The sequence below is a fragment of the Fusarium keratoplasticum genome, chromosome 4, assembly GCF_025433545.1.
Source record: "Fusarium keratoplasticum isolate Fu6.1 chromosome 4, whole genome shotgun sequence".
Taxonomy (NCBI): domain Eukaryota; kingdom Fungi; phylum Ascomycota; class Sordariomycetes; order Hypocreales; family Nectriaceae; genus Fusarium; species Fusarium keratoplasticum.
Window position 1 is genome coordinate 852159 of NC_070532.1, and position 24485 is coordinate 876643.

Genomic DNA, 24485 nt, shown 5'->3' on the forward strand with positions numbered 1-24485 from the left:
TGAATCACAACGTCAGACCAGGCTACCAGCAGCCTTGGACAACCGTGACAGTAGTGGTTCTATTTTTTTCCTTTAAAAATCAATTACTAACCTAAGTTTGATGCAGACTGCCAATTCTGCTATCTATCCTAATTGAAAACAGGAAAAAGGATAGTTTCTTCAACTTCAGCATGGAGCAGTTTTCCTAACCCTCCAACATTGCCTTGAAGATCTCGGCCGGCGTATTCTTTGGCGCAGCCAACTGAAGGACCTCTCTGCTCGTCGTGGAAGCTGTGCATTTCCCCTCCCACGCCGTCTCCGGAGCATGCTTGATTGACAGGATGACGTTCTTTGACTCTTGGGTCTGGGCCGCCATGTGGTCGATGAAGGATAGATCCCGGAAGCTAACGTCTTCAACTCTCGTTCCCAGGACCTCCTCAATCATTGCCACGACCTGCCGCCCGGTGATATCCTCTGGGCCGTTCAAGAGGTATCTAGCCTTGTCATGGGGAGTGACGTCATCCTGGATTAGGAGATGGGCTGCGAGACGTCCAACCTCATGCGGGTCAATGATACCGACAGGCGCATCCTCCGACGCCATGAGCCTCAGGGTGTCTTGCTTCCCGGTTTTACGGAAGTTCTTGACTAGCTCCACGGCAGGAGAAAGGTACAATTGCGTAAAGATATTAGGCTGCAACGAGGTCCATCGTAGGCATTGGAACTCCGGTGAGCTCAGCAAGGTCTCAATTGCCCAGTGCGTCCTTGGATAGTAGGCAGGGCAATCCGGACGTACGTTGGCAGCGGTTGTCGAGATGCGCACAACATACTGGACGCCTGCTTGAAGAGCCGCTAGGTGGAATGTCGATTCTTCGGCGAACTGGTTCGGCTGGTTGTGGGATGCGATGAAGGCCCTCTCGACATTGTATTGACGGAGCCAGGCTGGGGTAATCTCGACCCAGTTCTGTACCACCAGTTCGACGTTGGGTAGTCTAGCAAGCAGCTGGGCTGTAGCTCCGGTCGAGGAACGTGTAAGAGCGAGGATTCTGTGGCCGGAAAAGGGGGTGGTCTTCAGAAGCTCTGACAAGGTCTCGACGACGCCTCGGCCGGTATTGCCAGTGGCACCGACGATAAGGATGGTAGGAGCCATGGTTACGGCTGATGGATATGATGCAGAGAGAATGGTGCAAGATTGAAGTCAGGTAGTCTGGGTACAACAAGCTCTGTGAAAGGGCATAGCCATTTATAAAAGCGCCACCATCGGGCCGGTTAGTAATCTTGCTCGAGTATGAGTGGAGGAATCATCCACCAAAGGCTCAAAGCATGTCTTCGTGGATTCAATAATCAAGGGGGCATAACGTTATTTATTAAAATCAGTCGAAAGAGTTTATCCAAGAGCGTGACCAATCATATCCACCTGGTGTTCAGTGCCCCGCCACCTTGGATTTTACGAAGACCAGCTCCTCCCCCCCTCCCGAGGGAGGCAGCTCGACTTGTTGCTCTTCAGCTGTACTTTCGAATCTCTTGTATGTCCACGGGATGAAGGGTTCATGATGCCCCTTGCACCCAAAATCCGCTCAGTAGCAGCAGTTCAAACAAACACTTTCGTCAGGCCCCTCCCCCTGTGGTTTATCTCCTCATGAGCAACTTGGCTTGTCGGAATGGCTCGCCCTACTACCGAGTAAATCGTCGACGATGAAGCTATTGGAAGGCTGTTGAAGACTTGCACTTTTGATGGAGTTTAAGCCCAGCCCTTGATGGGATAACTGAGCCAGAAGGCAGAAGACATGCAGATCAGACACCGTGTTTCGCCCATCTTTGAGACAGGGTAAACCATGACTTGTGTCTTTGGGGAGTTGGTAGGATAGACGAGCTGCGTTGTCACGAACGTAGCTCTGATTGGGGCCACGGCGAATCAATCATGTCAGAATCACAACATCCACATTCCATGTATCAACTGCATCGACATGTTTGACCCAACATGTTCTAGCACGGCCATATTAGGGGCAGCTCTTCCCGTCCCGCATCAGCTCATACCTGAGAATGGAAAAGCTATCAAACTGAAGCCAGTCCCTCGGATGGTTCGACACCCTCTATACCCTTCAGCCAATCTACCCTGTGCTTCCCATACTGCTCGATTGTCGGCCTCAACGCGGTCTCGGCAAGCTTGAAGTCATCCACTGTGCCGGTCCTAAGTATGCTCGCCCCCGGGTAACTCTCAGCTCTTCGGTACATCAATGAGCCGCACGTGGAACAGAAGAAGTTGGTCATGAGATTGCCCTTTCGCTCGATGGTATCCGACTGGCCGAATTGCTTGAGCTTCTCCTCCCCCCGAACATGCTTCAGGTGTGAGTCGAGGATGATGAAGCCCGTGGTGAACATCGAAGCCGTGATTTTGCGGCAGTCGCTGCAGTGGCAGACAAAGGCGAAGACGAAACCTGGTTTAGATAGCGGCTGTGGCTAACGATGAGACAACGCGCTTTCTCTGGGGGAATCTTGATGAACTCACAAAGGAGAGCTGCACAGTGCCGCAGTAGCATGTCGCTGTCGCTTCTTCTTCGGTCGACCAGCCATCCTGCGCAAGGCCAGCCCTGGGGAAAAATGGTCCTGTCCCGTCAGCCATGCTGATAGTGATGGGATGTATCGGGGTGATGAGTTGAAGAAAGAAGCAATCTCCTATGGGGTGAAACCTTGACTTGTAAGGGTCGGGATTGCCTAAAGTCTACGGGAAGATAGCTTCAATTGCTCAACTGTATTTCCCCTTTTTATACGCCCACTGGCGGGTGGCAATGCGCAATTGTTTCGCTCTCTTGTTAGCCGAAAGTTCGCACCTCCTCAATGTCGAACGGTATAAACCTAATCCACTCCCATCTTACAATAACAAAAGCGGCTTATTGGGTAGTGATTCAACCGGGTGCCATTACGTACAGCACGTAACGTTATATGTCTTTTGTCATGGTTGGAATGGATTCCTGAGTAGCTCATTCCTTAATTCGCCGACGAAGATGGGCGCTCTGAACGGGTGTACCTTGGGGTATCGGCACGAATAGTAATCAATAATTAACGTTACAACACGGGTAGGCAGATAACCAGCTGGTGCCTCGCCAAGCAGTCGTGATGGAATCACCAGCGATGGGCTATGGCCATCCAGGTTGGTATCTAGGGTAGGCTGGCTTGACCTCTCTTGAAGATGGCACGCTTCACCTCCTTAGTTAGGCCCACGCCTCCTTCGACCGTGCCATCGAAAATCTTCCTCCATCCGACCGCATTGAGAAGCCACACAACATACGCATTTGCTCCCTGCCATATATACTCTCCCTCACCGAGGGCCGGCTTCTTCCTCAGGACATGCTGCACCACCAGTCGCGCAAACTCTTCGGGCTTCATACCGTCTCGCAGATGAAGCCTGGACCTCTCCTTGAGGCCCGATTCACCATCGATGAAAAGACTGTCTGGAGCGAATTGCGCCTTGTCGGGCGCCGTGAGTTTCGTTGATACCATTCCCATAAACAGAGTAACCACCTTGATGCCCAGAGGGGCTAGCTCGATCCTCAGCGTGTCGGAATAGGAGGACACAGCCGCCTTGGAGGCGTTATACTGGGCAGCATATACATAAGGGAGCCGGGCTACAACCGACGCAGTGTTGATGATGGTAGGCGGTGTGGTCGAGCCTGCGACCGAGGCGAGGAGGAGGGGCGTAAAGGCCCGGACCATATCGAACAGGCCAAAGACATTGGTGTTGAACATATCCCGGACTTGATCCTGGTCGGCTTCAATCGCCGGAGCCTCGTACACTTGGAGGGTCAGCCTGCATCAGAGCCCTGATATATAAAGCCACTTACTCATGCCAGCGTTGTTAAACAAGACGTCTAGCTTCCCCCCAGTCCGCCTGGTGATCTCGGTCTTAAGGGCGGATATGCTTTCCAGCCGGGTCACGTCAAGCGTCAGGGTCTCGATGCCTTTCTCCTGGAGCAGGGCCAGCGACTTTGTGGATCGAGCGGTAGCAAAGACTCGAAATCCCTGAGCTGCGAACTCGAGAGCGAGGGCATGGCCGGCTCCACCTTCTGAGCAGCTATACGTGGGGAGAGAGGGTCATGTTAGCCAGGGGCAAAGGTCAAGGTGAAGAATCAAGAACGTGAGATATGACGAACCCAGTGATAAGGACGGTGCGCTGCTTGGACATGCTGAAGTTTGTCATGTAAAACCTGGTTTTGTAGATTGGATTGTTTATTTGACCTGCATCTTGCTTCTTCTGCGGTCTTTATATCTGGGCTTTGTTATCTATTATTTGGATATGAAGGTTGACTTAGCATACCTTGCGATACCACCTAATCAGCCAGGTCTCTGTCGGAGGCTTTTTCGCATGGCACTTCTAATTATCTCTCTATCGGAGTTATTATGCCACACACTTCTAATCGTCCTCTTGGCGATGCTGACGGAGCCAGTGAAACGTAATTACCCCGACTCCTCAAGAATTTAATCGATTAGTGAACGGCCCGGTTGCTTGGACCAGACACTCTAAGCGAAAATTGCGGGGGCTTGGGCTCTGCACGGAACGAAAACAGTGCAACAACCTCTCTGGGGTGCGTCCTCAGACACAGCAATCCCTCGGACGGACTGCTTCAACTTTTCGGGTTTCTAGAGTGTCTGGTAACGACTGGTATCACACAGTATATGGAAAGATGAGACAACCATCCGGGGAGAAGGATGACGCTATCGAGGTGGGTTGGCCATGGTTTCTGTATCCCGACTTCCCTTCACCTCCCGGTCACATTGGGCACACGCCATCTCCAGGTTCATCGTGCCTAGGGTCTAGGAAAATCTTGCGGCTATCCAGACCAAGCTCTTACTCCTTACAGGCACGCCGAGAGCGAAACCGCCGAGCCCAGCAAGTCTTTCGCCGGCGTCGACAGGCCAACAAGGAGGCACAGCGGTGCCGAATCCAGCAGCTCGAGAACACGGTTGAGGAACTGAGCAACGTGATAATCAGCTTCTGCGACGAGATGACCGGTACTAAGGAGATTGCGAGGGAAAAAAGGTTAATGGCTCGACTCCAGCGCTGTACGGCCCAGGCCCTCGTCCTAGCGAGGTCGGTTTCCAGCACGAACGCAAGCCGCACGGTTCGAGAGACAGAGGACGATGAGCAGAAGATGGAAAATTACAAATACCCGACTAAGAAAGCGAATCAGAAGATTGCGGATTCCGCCTTGCCACAGGCATCCTCGTGTCATCGCCCCGACAGCGCCGATGCAATAGCGCCTCCTCTCATTGACCAAGCTTGGCTCCAGACACACCAACATGACTTGGACACCAGCTCTTCTTTCCCGCTCCATCTTGTCGAGACGACCATCTCCCGAGCATGTCTTTACCTCAACGGCGATGTTCACATAGCGGTCGAAGACCTGGAGCGCGCATTCGGTTTCTCGCTGCGCCTCCAAACACGCCAGCAGCTCTTGGCTCACCTGCGGTGGTTGCTTGGGCCAGGCAAGGACGAGATGCGTCAAGCGACGGGGATCAACTGGAGCACAACGGCCTGGTCTAGAGGAGGCGGCGGTAGCACAGATCTGTTTCGGCCGTTCGCAGAGGATGGCAGCCCCAGCACAGACGATGGCTCTGAAGACGACATACAGCCCGAGTTCCTCACCGCGCTAGGAGTCCAGCAGCAGCTTGAGAGCCTTGGGGCCAAGGTCCTTGGCTCGGACTTGATAGAGCTGAACATCAGCGGGTACGAGTCCCTCCAGCTCCGTAGCACCGCGGACTCGAGCCCTGCTTCGCTCGGTGCTGTTCGGCCCGCACGCGCTCCCACCTCGGTGGGATCAGCCGCCTTGATAGTGTGGCTAAATACATCTCTTCTCGCGTCCAATCTGGCCAACGTGGCCATGTGCTTGGAGAAGGGACCTGTATATCCGCGCCGTGGGGTTGCCAGGGCGGTGGAGGCATCTGTGATAATGGCTCATGGGGGTGAAGCTGCTGACGTGGGGACTATATATAATGGGTGGGTTCCCAAACCTCGGGGTTCGGGTCCTTTCCCGACATAATGCGGCATTTCCAGCGCATTAGTTTTGAGATCGAATGATAGGTCTAGCCTTGGGTAGCGTGGTATGATTGGGGGCGTCTGCTGGACAATGTCACCCAGAGGTGCAAATATGGATCACTGTGGAAAGCCGTGACTTCTCTGATCGCCAACACAAAGCGAAGCATCTTTCAATACCCTATGCCGTCAATTCTGAACCTCTTAATCCCCCTAACCCAGTTAACTAAAGCTGCCTTTCCTGCTCTTCCTAGAGCGGCTGAGTTTCGTGTAGTGAAGGTAGCACTGCTTTGTTACGCGATACTACAGTTTGCGCCGTTCTTGTCGGTCGGCCTGTGAAGAGTTTGGAGAAAGAAAAGGTCGAAAGAGTGTAAAGGCTAAGCAGAGTTGCCCCCTTGCTATAAACCACGTACACTACTTAGGCGATCAGCCGAGACTGTTTGAATAATTAATAACTGACTATTGCGGGTTTCAGATCATATTAGCTACACACTCCCGGCCATTAGATAATCACGCCTGATCAATTCCTCAGTCAAGGCCATCAGCAACACAGTTTACGTAAAAAAGCCCGAATGTCTGAGGTTCACTGGTCTCTCACACGAAATAACATGCGTCTACCACTCCTCGGAGGAGGCATATATACTGCGGCCAAGCTCGTCTGTATAACTGGTGATTACTCAAGAATCAGCATCGTCATTTAAATCAACTACAAAAACACCAAAAAGCACTTTCAGTCTACACCCACAACTATGGCTACCCGCACCATTGCAGTTATTGGCGGTACTGGCGCCCAGGGGATGCCCATCGTGAGGGATTTAGTAAGGTCGGGCAACTATACCGTCCGGGCCTTGACCCGCGACCCGAGCAGCTCTCGCTTCAAGGAGATCCAATCCTACGGCCCGCCGGGTACCGTGGAGGCCGTCGTGGGCACATTCACATCCGAAGAATCCCTCAGGGAGCTTTTCCGCTCTGCCTGGGGCGCCTTTGTCAATATCGACGGGTTCAACTGTGGCGAGAAAACCGAGATCTACTGGTCGATCCGCGCGTACGAGCTCGCCATCGAGGAAGGAGTCAAGTTCTATGTCTACAGCAGCCTCGCCTACGCCTACAAGCTGAGCGGCTACAAGCCCGAGTTCCGCGGCGGCCACTACGACGCCAAGGGCAGGATCGGCGAGTGGATCCTCTCCCAGAACAAAGAGGTGAGCCAGCGCCACGGCATGCAGGCCGCGCTCTTCTCGACTGGTCCGTACATGGACATGGCGATTCACGCTTACACGCCTATGCCGCCTCTCGTCGAAGATGGCGTCGTCACTTGGCGGGTTCCGCTCGGAGAAGGAGCCATACCTGAAGTTGCGCTCGATGATTGCGGCTACTACGTCAAGTGGTTGTTCGACCATCCTGAGCGCGCAAACGGGATGGATCTCGACGTAGCCATCGAGCACGCCACGTACACCCAGGTTGCCGAGGCCTTCCAGAAGGTCACGGGCAAGCCAGCACGGTACATTGATACAAGCTTCGACGACTACTTTGCCGCCGTCCCTGTGGCCGATCTCCCTACAGGTTACAACGCCGACCCAAAGGATCCGGCCACGATGAAATACCGAGATAACTTTACAGGTTGGTGGAATCTGTGGCGCCACTCAGCCGGTAACAAGGGCCTGATACGGAAGAACTACGAGATCCTCGACGAGATCCACCCTAACCGCATCAGAACTGTTGAGGAGTGGTTTCGTCATGAGGAAAAGCGAGGGAGGGAACTGGGGCTCGGAAGCCTCTGGGAGAGAGTCCAGCCTGAGAACATTGGCTTTGTGCTCAAGGTACATGATGACCAGAGACAGGGTGCTGCCTAGTTATGGGCCGCTATGCTAATTTCTTGCATCTTCGAAGACAGTTTGCTCTTGATTGAGATAGTTTGGGCTCGTCTCTGGGCAAAAGAGACTAGCTATTGGACGACAAAGGAATAGAATCAGCACATTGCTCCAAACATAATATAGCCCTCATGGCATGCTATCACTTCTCCCACATAAAGATTACAATCTTTTCCCTGGAACAAAGATGAATAGGGTTGATAAGGCTGCATCAAGCGTAAATATGACAATAAGAACGACGATCCCGCGACGACTCAGTATTTTCTTGACGTATGGTTCTCGAACGCGAACGAAACTGAATGGCGTGTATTCGCTCAACTGTAACAATGCAATCGTGGGGTCAAGGGCGTATTGATAGACTGCGAGGCTGTATACCCCAATCGTGAAAGGTAGGATTAGCTGGAATGATTGTTAGCCTGCGCGTTATAATTTTGTGTAGGAAGTTTTACCCAAGCCCGCGTTTTCCTGTCCATATCCAAAAATATCAGGACAAATCCAACCCAAAAAGCGGCGAACAAGGACAATAGCCCAAGGACGAGATGTAAGATCATCGTGGGGGGAGTTAAATTTGCCAGAGCTCTCATACGGAGAAAGCCGGGGAAGGCGTCTCTCTCCATCGCCTTAAAGACGTAGTCTTTGACAACATCAAAAACTTCAGGATCGTCACGGTCAGATACTTCCACTGCGGTGACCAGATCTCCGGTCATAGACCCAGGAAGGATGATCTCGCGCTCCGCGCCGGGAAGGATATATGTATATATTATCTTCTCTGCCGAGGCTCGGATGTCCTGTCTTGATATCGTGCCGGCGGTAGCTGGGCCTTGGTCTGTTGAAGGCCGGCTGCTACTCCCAGCAGCGGGGCCTAGTTGAGTGTCGTTTGCATCAGATGGAGTAGCTCGACCTGAAACTCGCTCCCCTCGTAGAAAGGCGGATAATCGCCGATCAAGGTCTCCTTCCCTCTCTAGGGAATTGGCCGCGGACTCTTCGACATCCTCAGAGTTGGTTAACCGCATCGTCCCATAGGTAGGCAAAGAAGAGTTGCTTGCACCTCCACGCAAATTGAGTTGGGTGAGACGCTTCACACGGTCCTCGCCGGCCTTTGGGGCACGCCTGCTTCTGAAGGTAGCAAAAAAGTGCCGAGTACGTGAGAGTACAGTCGAAACACTCCCGGTGGGAAGCCAGTCTGTCGAGCCGCCACCTCTCAGCGATGGACCCATGAAATACCCGCGAATCTGGTCTTTTGAAGGGCCCATATCAACTGGCGGCGGGGTTGGAACCTCTGTCGGTTGATCATCCTGAGAGAGGCGTAGCACCTGGCTAGATCGCTCCGGGTCACTTGTGTCAACCGTTCCCGACTCTTCTGGTTGTTGCTGTTCGCTCTGACCAGATGACGCCTGAGGATCACCACCCGTTTCGGTAGAATTCTGAGGGGGACGCGGTTCTGCTGTTGAAGAGAGGATTGTACTCCTAAGTTCCCGCACATAGGCTCTACACAGTGAGGTGTGTTGAGACACATCAAGCCTGCAAGCAGGTCAGAGTGAGACAAGATGCCAGAAACTTGGCCATCGCTACATACCAAAAGTCCAGGTAATCTACTGATCTCTGTTGATCCCTCATAAAGACGTAGAACGAGAAGAGATCGACGGGTGGGAGGACTCGGCGCGATAGGACTTCAAACAATGTGGGAAGTCTGTTTCTTTGGAGGTCTGGCTGGAGGGGTGAGCTTTGATCCATGATCGCGAGGACGAATAAGCAAGAATGGAGAAGGGCATAAGCATAGACTGAGACTTGATAGCGTGTCACTGCTTTGAAAAATACGTTGAGGAAGAGGGTCGACTATGAAGCTTGGGGGGTGGGTGCTGGGTATGGCTGCGTATGCCTGCCTAAAGTGGCTGAATAAACCAGCCTCGAATGCCCTTTGTGAATTAGCTAGCGCCAAATCAATGCCATGATGGATTCATATTACTGGTCCAACGCACAGGTGCATGTTCAGCTGGGCGGGGTGCTCGGGTCTTGCCTTGCTTATCATTATCTGGCTCGGGTTCGAAGATGTTGCCGGTTCTTCACCTCTTCATCGAGGAGAGCCGCGGATATTCGCGTAGAGAATCTTCAAACTTTAGCGATGTCCTTTTGTCCCAGATTGGGCTCTTCTAGGAGCCGCAAGTCGGAAGTTAGTGCACCGGCCGGACGAGGCTCTGGTGGGCATGGGACAGCTCAACCCATACCCAATCGATGGGTAAGCGACACGACGGAACAGAGAAATAACGGAAATAGAGAACCAGAAAAATGATGGAGCGACTCAGGACCCCATGGCTCTTTTCCAAAAACGGAGGAGCAAGCTCGAAGTCATATTGAATGGATCAGAAAAGAGAAGCGTGTCGACCAACCCGACGCCAACGCTCGAGCACTGAACGCCGTCTTGAAAGAGTCAGCTTCTCTCCCAAGGTGATAGTAGATGTATCCTAATATTCATGTATAGAACCGCTGGGAAGCTTTACGCCGACCGGATGCACTTCCTGCTCGAGCTACTACAGAATGGCGACGACTGCCAATATTCTCCCGGCGTGACTCCGACCGTGAGCCTTACATACAAAGAGCATGGCAACGGACGTGCAACAACCTTGCGTGTCGACTGCAACGAGATTGGCTTCCATTCAGAAAACGTTCGTGCCATTTGTGGATTCTGCGAGAGTTCCAAGCCGGCGGCTAAAGATCACAATCGCACCACGGGCGAGAAGGGTATGGGATTCAAGTCGGTGTTTGAAGTGGCCGACGTTGTGTGGATCAGCTCCGGGTACTACTCGTTTAAGTTTATCAACAACGATTCGGGAATGCTGAGCATGATTGCGCCTCACTGGGCGAAGCTGCCGGACTACGAGCGTCAGCTTCGAGGCCACACCTCGATGCTTCTGGAGCTGTCAGCCAAGTGTGACACAACCATTCTGCTTGAGAAGCTAAAGTCGATGAGCCCAGATACTATGCTATTTCTTCGGAACCTAAAGAAAATCAAGATCAGTACGATTGAAGCAGGAAAGGGGCGTTGGGAGACGACTCTCAAGAGACTCGATGATAGCCCGGCGAAACACGGCATGTTCTCACGTACAATTCAGATGGGCGAGACCTTGGCCTCATATCACGTCTTCCGACATATCATCAACGAGAGGGACTTGCGCCATGATGATCGTCGTCGAGATGCCAAGGATTCTCAGATCCTGTTGGCGTTTCCCAAAGCCGATGACCTGAAAGCGCAGAAAGTTCATGCATTCTTACCCATTGATCACTACGGCTTCAAAGTTTGTCCATCTACCTGCCTCATGTGTACCTCTGCCCTCTAACTATCTACCTAGTTTGCCATTCAGGCAGATTTTATCTTGGTCAGCAGCCGCGAGGACGTGGAGGACTGTCTATGGAACAAGGCACTTGTTTCCCAGGTACCCACAGCCTTCCTGGGAGCAGTCAAGGCGTTTCAAGCTCAGGATATTACCTCGTGGATCTCGTACATTTCACTTGATCACTACCAAGACACATTATTCCAAGACATTCCAGCGACGATCGTCAACGTGTTGTCAGAGAATCTTATTCTGCAATCGGACCAGGGCGAATGGCTCCTTCCATCCAGATTAGCGATTGTGCCCAAGCGCTTTAGGAATAGTGATGGACCTTTGATCCCACCCGGGGCCAGAAACACCAAATATCTATCAGATGGCTATAACACTCCTGGCAACGAAAATCGACTTGAGAGGCTCGGGGTGCGCACGCTCTCGGGGGAAGAGTTCTTGAGTGATCTCGAAGCCTTCCTTTCCGATGATCAAGCCAAGTTTCAAGAAATGGAGGCCGCCTGGCACGCCAGTGTGGCCAGTGTTCTCATTTCGTTGATCACCGAGTCGGATGCGATCACAGCCATGGTCTACCGCAGAAGAATCTCAAATTGGAACTTGATCCCGGTTTTGAAGCGGGGGACAGAAGAAGGTTCTTTGTGGGACTGCTCTTGGGTCTCGGCAAGCCAAGGGACCATCTTCCTACCTCCAGATCCTCGCATCAGTCTAGGCCTCCCGGGAGGTCTGGATCTCTTCGAGGTCCACGAGAGTGTTGGGGAGTACCCCACCTGGCTGGATCTTCTACGACTGCTGAAGGCTGAGGAGTATAGGGTGAAGAGAATATGCGACATCATCGTCTCCCGCCACAAAAGCCCTGGCTTTTCGCCGGCGAACCAGAGCCTGGATGATCTGGTTTCCCATGCCGCATTTCTCAAGAGAGCCCGCTGGAGCCCACCTGAGGGCACCAAGGGGGATTTGTGGTTTGCGGCTAACAGAAACTCCTGCCATCGAGGTTCATCCATGTACATGAAGGGAGACTCAGTCACGCAAGCGGGCGTGCCGTTCACAGCGGATGTCGTTTTCCAAAACCACCTTGCTCAATGTCCAATACACTTCACACACGAATCATATGAATCAGAGCTGACGCCATACGACAAGGGGGCCGAATCATGGGTAGTCTGGCTTGCCCGATGCTTTGACCTCACAATTATTCCGCGGATGGCTCTCAAGGGCAGCTCTGGAGCAGGCCAGTTTACCATCACGCCTGAATTCCAGTTCATTGTCCAAAATGACCCAGAAGCCGTGCTACAGCTACTGCGGGAATTCTGGCACCTCTATAGTGAGTGGCTCGTCGACAAACCGGGGGACAACCCGAAGAGCTCTAGGCCAGATCAAGCGTCCAGATCGAGGATGAGAGCTTCCCTGTCATCAATGGAAGTTCCCTGTGTGGGAGGAACAAGAGGGACGCTTCGCAACACTGTCTTGCCTCGAATGAATGTAACTCGGGGTATCAAGCTCTTGACCTCGACGCCCCAGGAAGCACCGAAAGCCGCCACGACACAGGGGATGAGGGTCCCAACCACGGCAGCAGCTGAGCAGACGAGAACAATTAACAATCAAAGCCAACGATCCGTACCCACTCCACCAGAACCTCTCGTGGAAGCAACAGACTCTTCCGAGCCACAGAAAAAGTCGGCTCGACACTTCTTGAGGTTCCTCAGACGTTTGGTGCCCCATTCAGCACGAAAGAGAACCTCTCTTCCAGAAGTAATAGACGGAAATCCAGCACTTGTGCCCAATTCACCACCGCCTAACATTAGGACCCAGGTAGAGTGGCCCACGAGCAGGCCCGGAGTTGTACATGTATCAGAGGGTGAGGCCAAGTCCCCGGAGAACCAAACGGCGGCCTTCGCAGCCAGTTTAGAGTCCCGGCCATTTCTTCAGGTCGCAAATCCTGAAGACAAAAACTGGGATTTTCTAGAACACTTCGGAGTTCTTACCAAGATCGGCATGAAGCACTTTCTGGTCCAACTTCGACAGCTGAAAGGCTCGACCAGCACAACGTTAGAGGCTGCTGCACTACTCTATGAGCATATTGAGCATGTCATAGGGCCTAATGATATCAAGACTGCTCGGTACGTAGATTGTTTCCCGTCAGGGTTGTATCAGACAAAGTTTAGAGGCGCAACTAACCTTTGATAGCCAAGCTTTTATGACTGAGGAGCTTACGCTCGTTCCAGATCCAGAGACGACAGGCTTCCACTGGTTAACACTTGAACAGTGTGTCTGGGACGGTCCAGATTGCTTGAAAAGAACGCCTCGATTGAAGTACATCTATCCCTCGCGGATTCAGCTGTTTTTGTACCTATTGAAGTGCCAAACGTCGGATCTCGTGATGCTCATCCAAGAAGCACAAAGCATACGCGAGACTGACGACCTCCAACACATTGCACAAGTCTTTGAGGCACTATCCAAACATCCAGATCTCAGCGAAAACGCCGCACATCCGCTACGAGAGTTACCGATCTTCCCCGTAACGCCGGCGGATGCGCCAAATGGGCCTTATCGTCTCCGAACTGCCCTGGACTCGGATGAATGGTACATTTCGGACGACCCCAAACTAACTCGCGTCTTTTCCAACTTGGATGTCTTGTCATTCTCGCCATCCTCGTTGGATTCATACAGGCCCCTCTTTGACCGGCTCGATCTGAGTCACCGCCTGCTTTCCGTCGCCAGAGAGATTGCCCTTGTACCAGAGGGGGATGTTCAGCCTGTTCCGTCGTACGAAACATGGCTTAACAAGAGAATTCGTTTCATGATTGCGTAAGTTCTTTCCTCCATCATACCTCTTTTCTATGTGCTAATATCATTACCAGGCTTGTGCCAACAGTGGAAGCAAACAAGGACGAGATCTTGCTTCGCCTGAGACATATTCATGTTTTCAAGGTCGACCGAGCTAAGATGAGTTGGAAGATCTGCAGGAAAGACTTGTCGATTGCTCTTGAGCAAAGTTCCGCGGTGAAATGCGTCGCATTGCTGCCAACTGACGAGCAAGATCTTAACATCTGGTTGACAACACAAGACACCGCAACCGAGACGGACCGTCTACGAGAGATAGCTTTTGAACTTGCGGAGTTTTGTGGCATCACTAGCGCTAAGCATACCGACCTGCTTGCCAAAGTCTTGACCGAGCAGAACCTCAAGCATACGGAGGATGAATTTCAGGTGCTGGGGATTCCGTTTGAGCCATCTGATTCTACAGAAAACTCTGAGATGGGTAAGTGGGCGTTTGATTTTGTGGCAAAGACCGTCTTTTAATGCTATCTCAGGTGAATCTCTCGTCGATCAGCTTCCCACAACAACCGATTTGAGGGCTTCAACCAAGGAGAGCCTTGGCGATGGTAGAGAGACTCAAGTTGTGAAGACACTCTCTGTCGACCGCCTGAAGGAAACAGATCAGACTCGGGCTACCGATGAAGCTTCAGCTGCTGTTGAAGACCGATCCGATCACGAAGTCCTGTCTGAGGATCCGAGTCAGATTGTTAAAACTCCTCATGATGAGGCAATCAACGGTAGAGGCGCAGCCTATGTTGACAAACCTGCAGTAGTCCCGGATATTGTTGTGTCGGAAGCACCAGCCGTAGCCAGTTCTGAATCCATGTCTCGTTCTGAGCAGTCCGAGAGTGAGAATACAGAGCAAGTTACGTCCGAATCGAACTCTCTGATTCAAGGGGTCACAGAAAAGCAGGGGGTTCTGGAAAGTGTCACCAACAATGGAGCATCAAGGACCGTTCAAAAGTCTCTACACACCAAAGGGGCTGAGCCCTCTATGTGGCAGAAGGGCTCCCGGACGACACGTACCATTCCCGTCGACAAACACGACTTAATGGAAAACCTCGATCAAGTCACCATAGAAGATGATTCCAGCGGTGAGACCGAGGATGACAAAAAACGCCGCGGAAGGAGCCTGGGTCGTCGACCAGGACTCTCTCAGACTCCCTCGACACATGTTCTCCCCTCCAGAGATCATTCTGCAGACAGACCGGAGCCCCGTCCAAGAACACCGAGATCACGAGGCCGTGATGAGTCTTCTTTTGTCAACATGAATCAAGGCTGGATCACAGTTCCACGCCCGATGACCATCTTTTCGGGTGAAGATACCAAGGAGACGAGATACTTTGGCGAGCTATATGTAAGATATCTACCTGTATGCAAGTACAACGTTCTTGGCTTTTGCTCACATGAAGACCTCAACAGGTGTCTCGTTTCCTTCAAATCTTCTTGGGCAACGACTACAGGCCGAACGAGCATTGGACGAGTCCTCTACGCGTCCGGAATGGCCACATGGAATACAAAACTAGGGTATCGGATGCCTCCACTTTTACAATTGTCGAAACAGGCGGGAAGCTCAGCAAGGCGCTTGTTGACGGACATCATGCCACGGCTGAGTGTCTCGCAAATACAATCACATTTCATCTGGAGGTCTGGGCTACAAACGACGCTTTGAGCACAAGATTTGTAGTGCCGAACTCGCAATACAAAAAGGTGAGCACTCTTTTCCTCCATCCACTTTGCCATTTATTGTCCAAAGCCACTGACCTGGGGGAATGTGTTCAGCTCAAGAGAATGTCACTTGTCAATCAGAAACACAAAGTGACAGACGTGTACATGCTAGTGCGCGTCTACCAGATCCAGAAGGAACCGGGTATCTACATCTATGTTGATCCTTGGGGGCTACAGCTGAAAGGAGACATTCTGCTCGAGACAGAGGCTAGCTACAATGCGCGCCTCCCTTACTCAACAGAACCCTTCCTGAAGTTTTCTGCTGCCGGCTTCACCAAGGATACACATGAGATATACAACGGCCTCAATGTCGGGTCGCGTGAAACCCGCCTCCTCAGGCTACAACTACTGGACAATGGGGACGAAGACGACAAGCCCATTTGCGGGTCTCTTGAAGTCTTTGACCTAGGCGATCTCGATGAACCATTTTGGGCCATCTCATACTTCTGGGGACCCGATCCAGACGGCCCTGCGCCGTCAACTTTCACGTCTGACCGGGGCAAGATGCCCATTACCGAGTCTCTTGCATCGTGTCTCAAGTGTTTGCGGCGGAAGAGAGTGTCTACTCTGCTCTGGGCCGATGCGTTGTGCATCAACCAGAAAAATCCAATGGAGAAAGCACTTCAAGTCCGGCAGATGGGATCTCTGTATCATCAAGCAGAGAAGGTCTTGGTCTGGCTGGGTACGAGTGGTCACAAGAGTGAGAGCAGTCCTGCTATAGAGTTGATGGCCGATCTACACAGGCCGTTCTGTCACGCGAGAGGTCGCTGCCGTACGAGAAAGGGTCTTTCCGAACGGAATATAAACGCAACTAGAGTCCCTGACTTGTCCTGGAAGGAGGTGGATGGGTTTTTGGGCCACAGTTGGTTTACCCGTAGCTGGATCGTGCAGGAAGCCGCTGTCTGTCCCAAGATGACCATGGTGTGTGGTCAATCCGAGATGGAGTGGGATTGCTTCATGGAATCACTCATCGAGTGCAGCAATGGTCTGAACAGGCATGGTGGGCTCGATGACAACGGCGCCTTTCTGGCCAACTCCAGGCCCGCACTGGCCCTCCATAGCCTACGGGAGAGGTATCAGGGTGGTGCAAAGTTCGACTTTTTGAGGCTCCTCGACATGTTTTCATACACTCAGGCCTCCAGGGCGCGTGACAAGCTCTTTGCCCTCCAAAACCTGGCAAGAGACGTTGCTACAGAAGATCCACTATTCGCCCCAGACTACGACTCCCCAGAGCAAGAAGTGCTGGCAAAGTACGCCAAAGGATTGGTCCATAGGGGAAGGGGGCTTGACCTTCTATACCGAGCAGGAGGCGACAAGGGCTCCAACATCTGCTCTTGGATTCCCGACTTGCTAAACAGCCAACGGCGAGAGAGGACCATTTCAACATGGGATGCTGCTGGGAGAGAGGGCGGCTTCTGTGCAGGAAGGCCTGTCCCACCCAGGATCCATCTCCAGGACATGGGCTCTCAAAACGTTCCAATTCTTGCAGTACGAGGCTCTGTCATTGACGAGGTGGAAGACTGCTTTGAGCTGCACTTATCGGCTGGCATGAGGGTCGCTTTTGCCGATGTACTCGAGAGAATACGGGGCTATACATCGCACCTCGTAGACTACCCGGGTCTTGAACAAGCCCCAGAAGCAACGACGAGGAAGTGGACTGACAAGCTCATGATCAAGTGTCTTGTCGGGGACGCTCGTGGACCTCAAGCGGTGTCGAAACAGTCTACCACGTACTCAACGGGGGCAAGCAGGCGTGCACCAGTAACAACGGCGACATGGAAGGACAGCGACTGGGAACGGATTCTCGACCTGGACCTGGGTCAGAATGCCTGGAAGTACAAGCAAGAAACATCCCCAGAGTCGCAGAGGCGGCTCATGCAGTTCTGGGAGACAGCCGTGGCCTTTGCCGACAACATTCCACGCGCTGTCTTCGCCACGACCAAGAAGAGGTACGCCGGAATCATCCCGGGGGCGGCACAACCAGGAGACAAGATATTCATCGCGGATGGAGGCAAAGTTCCGTTTATCATTAGCCGCTCTGCGAGGGTGACAACATGCTACAGGCTGGTTGGGGAGTGCTATATCCACGGCATCATGTACTCTCCGCCGTCGACGGCTCCTGACAAAGGTACAGATATTTTCTTGATTTAGTCGTTTATTTCTCAGTTTCATTATTATTTCTATGGGACGATGATGAACGGGGCAAGATACTAAGAATTGGATCCTCTCACACGCGATGGAGTAGAGCCAGAGGAGTAATATATATAGAACGAGTGCAAAATGCGAAAAATGTTAACTAAATACCAGTCCTTTGACAGAGAGATGATGACGTTAAGTGACCAAGAATCCAGCTCGAACCCACGATGAAAGCTTTTTGCTCCTGATTTTATGTAGGATCTTCATTATAATGCCCGTTCATGGATTCAAATCAACTGAGAAGCAAAGCCGAGAAGCCCAAAAGCCACCAAAGCTGCAGCTCCGGCACCTCCCATGCGGGGAGCATCATTGGTGACCGTTGTAACAGCCGTCTCGTTCTCGCTAGTAAACCAATTGGCAGCCACCAGCTCCAGTCTTCCTTCATCTGCAAAAGTCTCAATATCAAACTTTACACGGTCGGTGACCTCGGTGCCGTTGAACTCCTTGAAGCTTGGCGGAACCTGGAATGTGCTGTTTTGACTATCGAAGAGGAGGGCGACATAGCGATGGGGCCCAGTGCCTGGTGGGGGGGCAGGACCAAAGTATGGGGCAAAGTCGGACATGTTGAGAGGAGGGCCTCCGGTGAGAGTCGTTACACCGGAGGAGATGAATTTAGCCCAGTGCAGGAATGGTGCGTAGGCGTTGCTGTCGGTGCCGTTTGGCGCATCGAGATCGACTAGAACAATGACATGGGATGAGTTGTTGGACGCAACCCTGAGGGTGGGAGACATGGCTGCATCTATATAGAGTATTAGTGAGGCCGTTGAAGGGTATACAGCTTGGTGAGCTTACCGCTGATAGGTACCAAGTCACCCTTTGAGGCGTTGATGTTGCCGTACCTGATTCCAAGGGTATTCTTGGTGGAAGGTGAAAAGCCGGGAGGAGTTTGAGCCAGAGCTCCATTGGCAGCGAGCATAAGAGCAGAGAGAAGCTTGAAGTTCATGTTGGAAAAATGACAACAGAAGAGGAGGTAGAGAGGGGTTTTTTGGAGTGCTGTGGTGAAGTGGATGATGTTGGGTTGCTGATTGACTCTGCGAGGCAAGACATGCGGATACTTATACCTTTTGATAACCCATCTTGAGGGGAGCGACCGGAGACACCAACCCCCTAGATCCGGTCTGATAATTAATCACTCCCCATAGAAAAATCTCAGCCTACGGTAATTATTGCTCGCATTCGCAAGACGCATCATTACCCTGGTCAGATGGCGATGGCTTCAAACCACGCTAGCGAAACCTACCAAGTTGGGCTTAGCGTCAAGGCGGTGCTGACAGGGGCTAGGTACTACCAAGTAAGCTGAGCCTGAACAAAGCAACACTTGAACTCATCAAACCTCCAATTTGAGTCGAGATGCCTCGTCGAAGCCGTGGCTGTGCTGCCTGTAGGCGTCACCGCATCGGCTGCGACGGTGAGCTTCCAGTTTGCCGACAATGCCGCATCACGAATCGACAATGCTCAGGTCCATTGCAGGGCGCCTTGGTCATCGACCAGACAGACCGCATCATATCCAAGAACCGACCAAAGCCAGAGATGACACACCAGCCTTCCAACCAGTCCATGTTTGCTCACGCCTTCATCAACGAGTTCATCTCGTTCATCACGGCGAGGAACGAACAAGCCCGTCGTCAATCTTGGCTTACAGAGCTACAAAGTGGATCGATGGCAGAACAAGGGCCTGCTCTTGAACTATCGATGCAGGCGACGGCTTTGGCATATTGCGGGACTATCTCGGGCAACCCAGCTGCTGTCAGAGAGGCCTGTAACATCTACGGCAGAGCCCTCACAAAGCATTCAAGGTCCCTCACCCATGACTTGAGTTCACCCAAGGCGGCATCTCTCGGGACGTGTGTGATGCTGTCCTTTTTCGAAGCTATCTGTTCTACGAACCCTGTTGCATACGGTACGCATCTTCAGGCAGCAAAGAAGATGCTCGCCCTTATGCCGTGTGTGGCTGGTCATAAAGATGAGTTGGTCATCTGGCAACTGGGCCAACACGTGCAATCTCAGTCGGCAGGTAACTTAATCACTTCCACGGACGATTAACTAACCATTACAGTTGTTCGTCATGCTTGCAACACCGGATCAGTATCTACAACATTCACCAGCACCATCCCGCTGGGCGAAGATGACTCAAGCCGAAGAACACCCCGCGACCAGCCAGCAGGGTGTTGACCGTCTGATGTATAATCTCTTCTATCTCACAGACGTGCTTGTGCGGACATCATACGCCACAAAAGCCGACATGCTCTTGAATCCAGACCTAAGTCTTGAGATCGACCAATTATGGCTCGAGTTCCAGGAGCAGGCCACGCAACTAGGAGAGCTTGTCCAGTGGCCAGTCCCATCTGGAGCGCGATACCATGACCCATTCATTGCCATGGTAGTCGCCTACTTTGGAGCTTCTTGGGTTCTACTTAGTATCCTCGAACCTCATGTATCATCCTATCAGCTACGAGACTCGTGCCACGCGATCCTCGAGTCATCTCGCTTCCTTGGGGGTAAAAACCTAGGCTGTGCCCATCTACGCATGTTCTTCCCTTTGACTCTTGTTGCCATGTATGGCCCTTGCAGTGAGCAGAGGGAAGCAGCAGATAGGCTCTTGGGGCAGCGGATCCGGAATACGGCTTTCAAAGGCATGGGGTCGGTGGCTATTAGCTGGGTGCAGTCTGGTAGAATGGTATACCATGGATAACCACATTGGAGTAATTACAAACTCTCATTCCGCAGTCAGATTAAATACACTTCTTATTGTCATTTTGATTAGCTACGAGTCATTCTGTATGAAGACCGTTGTAACCTGAACTGAAGTGGACCTCATTTCAGTACTTCTTGAGGTCCTATTCCTTCCTTGTAACACCCATCTCTTGTAGCTGTGACATTAGGTCCAGTTGGCCAGGATGTGCCGACTTGACTGCATAGCTACCATTATTCTCCTCGGAGGTGAAACGGATGTCACCGTAGATCTTTTCGAGCGCCTGCTCAACCTTTGCCTTGTCGTCGATGAGCCTCATGGGGAGCTTGTAGAGGTATAGCAGGACATTCTTGGGGCATTGCGGGATTTTGTTGTTACTTGGGAAGCCATATATAGAGATTGCCGAGTTTTGTTGTTTAGGACACAGTCTAGTGAGTCGCGTAGTATCTACTGTTAGGCTTTCGGTAAAGAACGAGCACGACAGGTGCTTCTCTCATAGCACATAATTCAGTTGGTGGTAGCAAATAAACTACACCAAAGATCAAGGTCGTGTAGTCTTCCCAATGAGGAATATCCCTCCCCGAAGCTCTACCCACTCTATCGAGGGTGAATAACCTCCACGTCCCTTTGTCACATCATCAGAACCACCCAAACAAGCCAGCCACGAACCCTCCAATGACTGGCACAAAACTCCAATGATTCCACTCGCCACCCCCCGTCACCGATTTGCTGACCAGCCCATCAGTAATCGCCATGGACAGCGCACCGACCAAGCCCAGTCCGACCAGTCTCTTATTCCCAGTCAACCAGATCAGCGTAAGGGCGAAGCTGACAACGACGTTACGGATGCCATAGATGCGCATGAGACCGAAGACGAGTTTCCGTGACTCGGGGTCTTCGGGGACTGGGAACTCCACGGATTTCAAGGAGGCTTCTGGCCTGAGGAGTGCGTTCAAGCCGAAGAAGGAGGGAAGAAGCCCGATGACGAGGGCGCCTCGGTAGATGAACGTGTCGCGCGTAAGAGACATGATGAGAATTTTGATGAGCTGGAGATGGTACGCATGTGAGATGACGCTGGAAGTCGGGGTTAGAGACGCGTTTTATAGCTCAGATCAAGCTGTGAAGGCCCCCGCATACGTAAACCACCATAAGCACAAGATTAGCCAACCACGCTGCTTGAAGTTCGGAGTGAGATTTTAGGTCCAGCTAATCCCAACTTGAGGGGGCTTAGAGACCAGCCCGGTCCCCCTGTTGAGTAAGGAAACGGGATGCGTCTAACTGTGTGAGAATCTCTCATAAATAGATGTTACTTTATTTATTATAAAAAATAAATATTCTAAAATAACTAAGAACTTTGCTAATTATCAGTTTTCTTTTCCCTAATTAATTCGCTATTTCCTTAGTTAATATACCCCCCGTCCTTAGTCTTCTGGGCACAACGGAGTTAGGAACTCAAGCACGGAAATAGGCCGGACTTTAGGCCCCTTCAAGTACCTTCATTGCTGGGATCTTTAGCACAGACATACACGAGAGCCATGTGATTGAGCGAGCGTGAAACGAGCTGCATCTCAACGAGATAGCATGAAGAGGTACCGCGAAACATTTCGGTGTAGGCAAGTATTTGCATTCAATTCAATATGAGCATATTTTGATCAGCCCAAATCAGTTTTTTTCTCTCGTACTTGGACGCAGACTACGACCACGACACCTAGGAAGCGTGAGTATACTGTGTTTTACAGCGTTGGGTTTGATGCTGCCATGTGTTTATTATTGTGTTCTTTGATATTGTGCACGACGGAGACGTCATTGAAAACAAGAATAATTAGAGAACAATGCAGAAAACCCCAGGCTGCTAGCTATCAAGGCACAAAGGTGGCGTAGCTTCCTCTTAAAGACATGGATCTCACGTCAGATAATCTTGCTGGGGGGTTGTTGAATTTAGCCAAAGTCCAGAAACAGGGTATATACTGCGCTTGGCTCATGCCCTATTGGGCTGGAGAGAGGTTATACACTTGGCAAATATGCGAGTTTCTCTAAATTACCATTGGGCCGATCAAGAGAAGCTAAAGAGCCTGAAGTCTGTGAAATGGCTGTGTTACAGAAAGCCTGGAATACCACCCTTTGTCTTCTTCTATAGGGTAGGGGTATCTTTCAAGAATAGCTTAACTTGAAGTATTGCATTCGTACTTCTAGCCCTTCCATGTCTCTATGCCTGGAGTATCCAATCACTGATCAAGGGCTCGGCTTGGACGCCCAGATCCCTAGTGACCCTATGCATCTCGTCAGGTGTGTCCCCTAGAACCTCGTGACAGTTCCAAGAATGAAGATTCCTTTCAAGGTGTACTTTGGAAGAACAACGAGGGGATTGGCCTATGAAGCGATCGAGCAGAATCAGGCGTTTCTTCGACCAGATTCCCCCAAGAACAAGTAACCATCAACCGATATCACATTTGATAGAATCAATAGTTCAAGATCGGGCCAAAACTCAACTCTAATCCCTACGGGAGCCTACCAGTCACATTTCTGCAGGGTAGGCACCCAACATTCCAGCCTCACTCGCACGCAAGGAACTGAGACACAAGCCCAGACACCCTTGCCAAGCGAACAATGGGCCTTTCATCATCTCCCTTCGAGTCTCGGCTAGCCTGGATAGATCCAGTTCATGGCAAGGCCGCGGCCTCATGCCGCACGTGAACGGAAATTGAGCGCAATGTTTCACACGGGCTCGGCCGGTTTGGAACAGTTGCTGGCGCGGAGGAGTGGCTGGAGGTTAAACGGTGGCGTTGGCGCCCCTGCGTCGGAGGTTGATATTCAGGTGCAGCTGCATACCTGTCACGTACTAGAGCCGCTGGCAGCTCTTGGAGATTTCTTGGCGAGAAGTGTCCTCCTGCCTTTGGAGACTGAGGGCGGAATGTAGAGCATTGTATTTAACACCAGAGCGCAATGATGGCGGAATAGTTGCGCTCTTTGTCGACTTCAGGAGCCTTGAACGCTTTGGCCTCGTTCAATCTCCCAACAAGGATGACATTGATCATCATCGCTGCTCTATTGCTTAATATGAGTGCGGCCTGACTAGGCCTGCGAGCTTAATAGATGTGACGGCTTTAATATGCATACCAAGGGAACAAAAGGCGGCTTACTTCCCATCACCCGCAAACCCTATCTGGGGTTCCCCATCATGCGCCCAAAGTTCAAGCCGTTTCCGCGGTGGAGGCCTATGAGAAACCTCGACCCCGATCTGACATCTGATAGTAGGCGGCCACTAGGGTGACAGGATGCAAGACTCCTTCTATCAGCCTGTTCACTCATGGTGGCTGAACTTGAGCATGAGGCATTAATTTAGGGCGCCCGTCCAGCCTTGGAAGCTTGACAATGTGACTGATCAAGTGAGCTCAGTTCGAAACTCGGTTGCGCCACGAGATTGAGACATTCTGGCTGGAAACGTGCTGTTGCCAGGTTTTTGGGCGTTCAAGTGGCTGGCCAGCTTGGAACATGCCAGCCAGAAACTGGAAAGAACAAGGCCTTGTAGCGCGCGTTGAGAGGCACTTTAGTCTTATCTTGTCGTGGTTCGTGGTTAAATGGGTGGCTTGAGCACAGTGATTCACCTTAGACGACCTGTTGCCGAGTGCAACAAGCAGCAACAAGATTAAAGAAACCAGGTAAGTGTAACCAGCGACAGAGTGTACCTTGGCCTGGCTTTGACTATCTGAAAATTCTATTCTTACTTGAAATTATGTACGAGCCTTAAATGAAACATCTCTCCAATATTGGTCCCGTCCAGCTAATACTCGCCGTTTCGGGACTCATCGGATATGCGTCTGCCACACAGAAAATCAAGCCAC

General features: G+C 51.7%; 9 protein-coding genes and 1 pseudogene across 10 annotated transcripts, besides 1 other annotated feature; 4 read left to right on the forward strand and 6 right to left on the reverse strand.

Annotated features, from left to right (window-relative positions):
• Positions 1–184: 184 nt before the first annotated feature.
• NCS57_00535600 (NmrA domain-containing protein) lies at positions 185–1126 on the reverse strand (the record flags this gene model as incomplete). The annotated part of the gene is made up of 1 exon (XM_053055281.1): positions 185–1126. The coding sequence occupies one exon, from the start codon at positions 1124–1126 to the stop codon at positions 185–187; it is 942 nt and encodes a 313-aa protein (XP_052914236.1).
• Positions 1127–2031: 905 nt separating this feature from the next.
• NCS57_00535700 (CENP-V/GFA domain-containing protein) lies at positions 2032–2599 on the reverse strand (the record flags this gene model as incomplete). The annotated part of the gene is made up of 2 exons (XM_053055282.1): positions 2032–2436; positions 2486–2599. 2 exons carry the CDS (start codon positions 2597–2599, stop codon positions 2032–2034), a joined length of 519 nt encoding a protein of 172 aa, XP_052914237.1.
• Positions 2600–3135: 536 nt separating this feature from the next.
• NCS57_00535800 (uncharacterized protein) lies at positions 3136–4159 on the reverse strand (the record flags this gene model as incomplete). The annotated part of the gene is made up of 3 exons (XM_053055283.1): positions 3136–3770; positions 3819–4048; positions 4128–4159. The coding sequence occupies 3 exons, from the start codon at positions 4157–4159 to the stop codon at positions 3136–3138; spliced, it is 897 nt and encodes a 298-aa protein (XP_052914238.1).
• Positions 4160–4658: 499 nt separating this feature from the next.
• Positions 4659–6014, forward strand: NCS57_00535900 (uncharacterized protein; the record flags this gene model as incomplete). The annotated part of the gene is made up of 2 exons (XM_053055284.1): positions 4659–4697; positions 4836–6014. 2 exons carry the CDS (start codon positions 4659–4661, stop codon positions 6012–6014), a joined length of 1218 nt encoding a protein of 405 aa, XP_052914239.1.
• A 742-nt stretch (positions 6015–6756) lies between these two features.
• NCS57_00536000 (NmrA domain-containing protein) lies at positions 6757–7857 on the forward strand (the record flags this gene model as incomplete). Its single annotated transcript, XM_053055285.1, has 1 exon — positions 6757–7857. The coding sequence occupies one exon, from the start codon at positions 6757–6759 to the stop codon at positions 7855–7857; it is 1101 nt and encodes a 366-aa protein (XP_052914240.1).
• A 358-nt stretch (positions 7858–8215) lies between these two features.
• Positions 8216–9609, reverse strand: NCS57_00536100 (RGS domain-containing protein; the record flags this gene model as incomplete). Its single annotated transcript, XM_053055286.1, has 3 exons — positions 8216–8274; positions 8462–9396; positions 9452–9609. The coding sequence occupies 3 exons, from the start codon at positions 9607–9609 to the stop codon at positions 8216–8218; spliced, it is 1152 nt and encodes a 383-aa protein (XP_052914241.1).
• Positions 9610–10301: 692 nt separating this feature from the next.
• Positions 10302–17906, forward strand: NCS57_00536200 (annotated as a pseudogene). Its single transcript has 7 exons — positions 10302–11168; positions 11223–13327; positions 13395–14015; positions 14069–14469; positions 14522–15399; positions 15450–15737; positions 15810–17906.
• Positions 10302–17906: a sequence feature.
• A 272-nt stretch (positions 17907–18178) lies between these two features.
• NCS57_00536300 (uncharacterized protein) lies at positions 18179–18894 on the reverse strand (the record flags this gene model as incomplete). The annotated part of the gene is made up of 2 exons (XM_053055287.1): positions 18179–18690; positions 18744–18894. 2 exons carry the CDS (start codon positions 18892–18894, stop codon positions 18179–18181), a joined length of 663 nt encoding a protein of 220 aa, XP_052914242.1.
• A 407-nt stretch (positions 18895–19301) lies between these two features.
• NCS57_00536400 (Zn(2)-C6 fungal-type domain-containing protein) lies at positions 19302–20643 on the forward strand (the record flags this gene model as incomplete). The annotated part of the gene is made up of 3 exons (XM_053055288.1): positions 19302–19359; positions 19411–19946; positions 20008–20643. 3 exons carry the CDS (start codon positions 19302–19304, stop codon positions 20641–20643), a joined length of 1230 nt encoding a protein of 409 aa, XP_052914243.1.
• Positions 20644–20788: 145 nt separating this feature from the next.
• NCS57_00536500 (uncharacterized protein) lies at positions 20789–21671 on the reverse strand (the record flags this gene model as incomplete). The annotated part of the gene is made up of 2 exons (XM_053055289.1): positions 20789–21071; positions 21313–21671. The coding sequence occupies 2 exons, from the start codon at positions 21669–21671 to the stop codon at positions 20789–20791; spliced, it is 642 nt and encodes a 213-aa protein (XP_052914244.1).
• Between the last annotated feature and the right edge of the window lie 2814 nt (positions 21672–24485).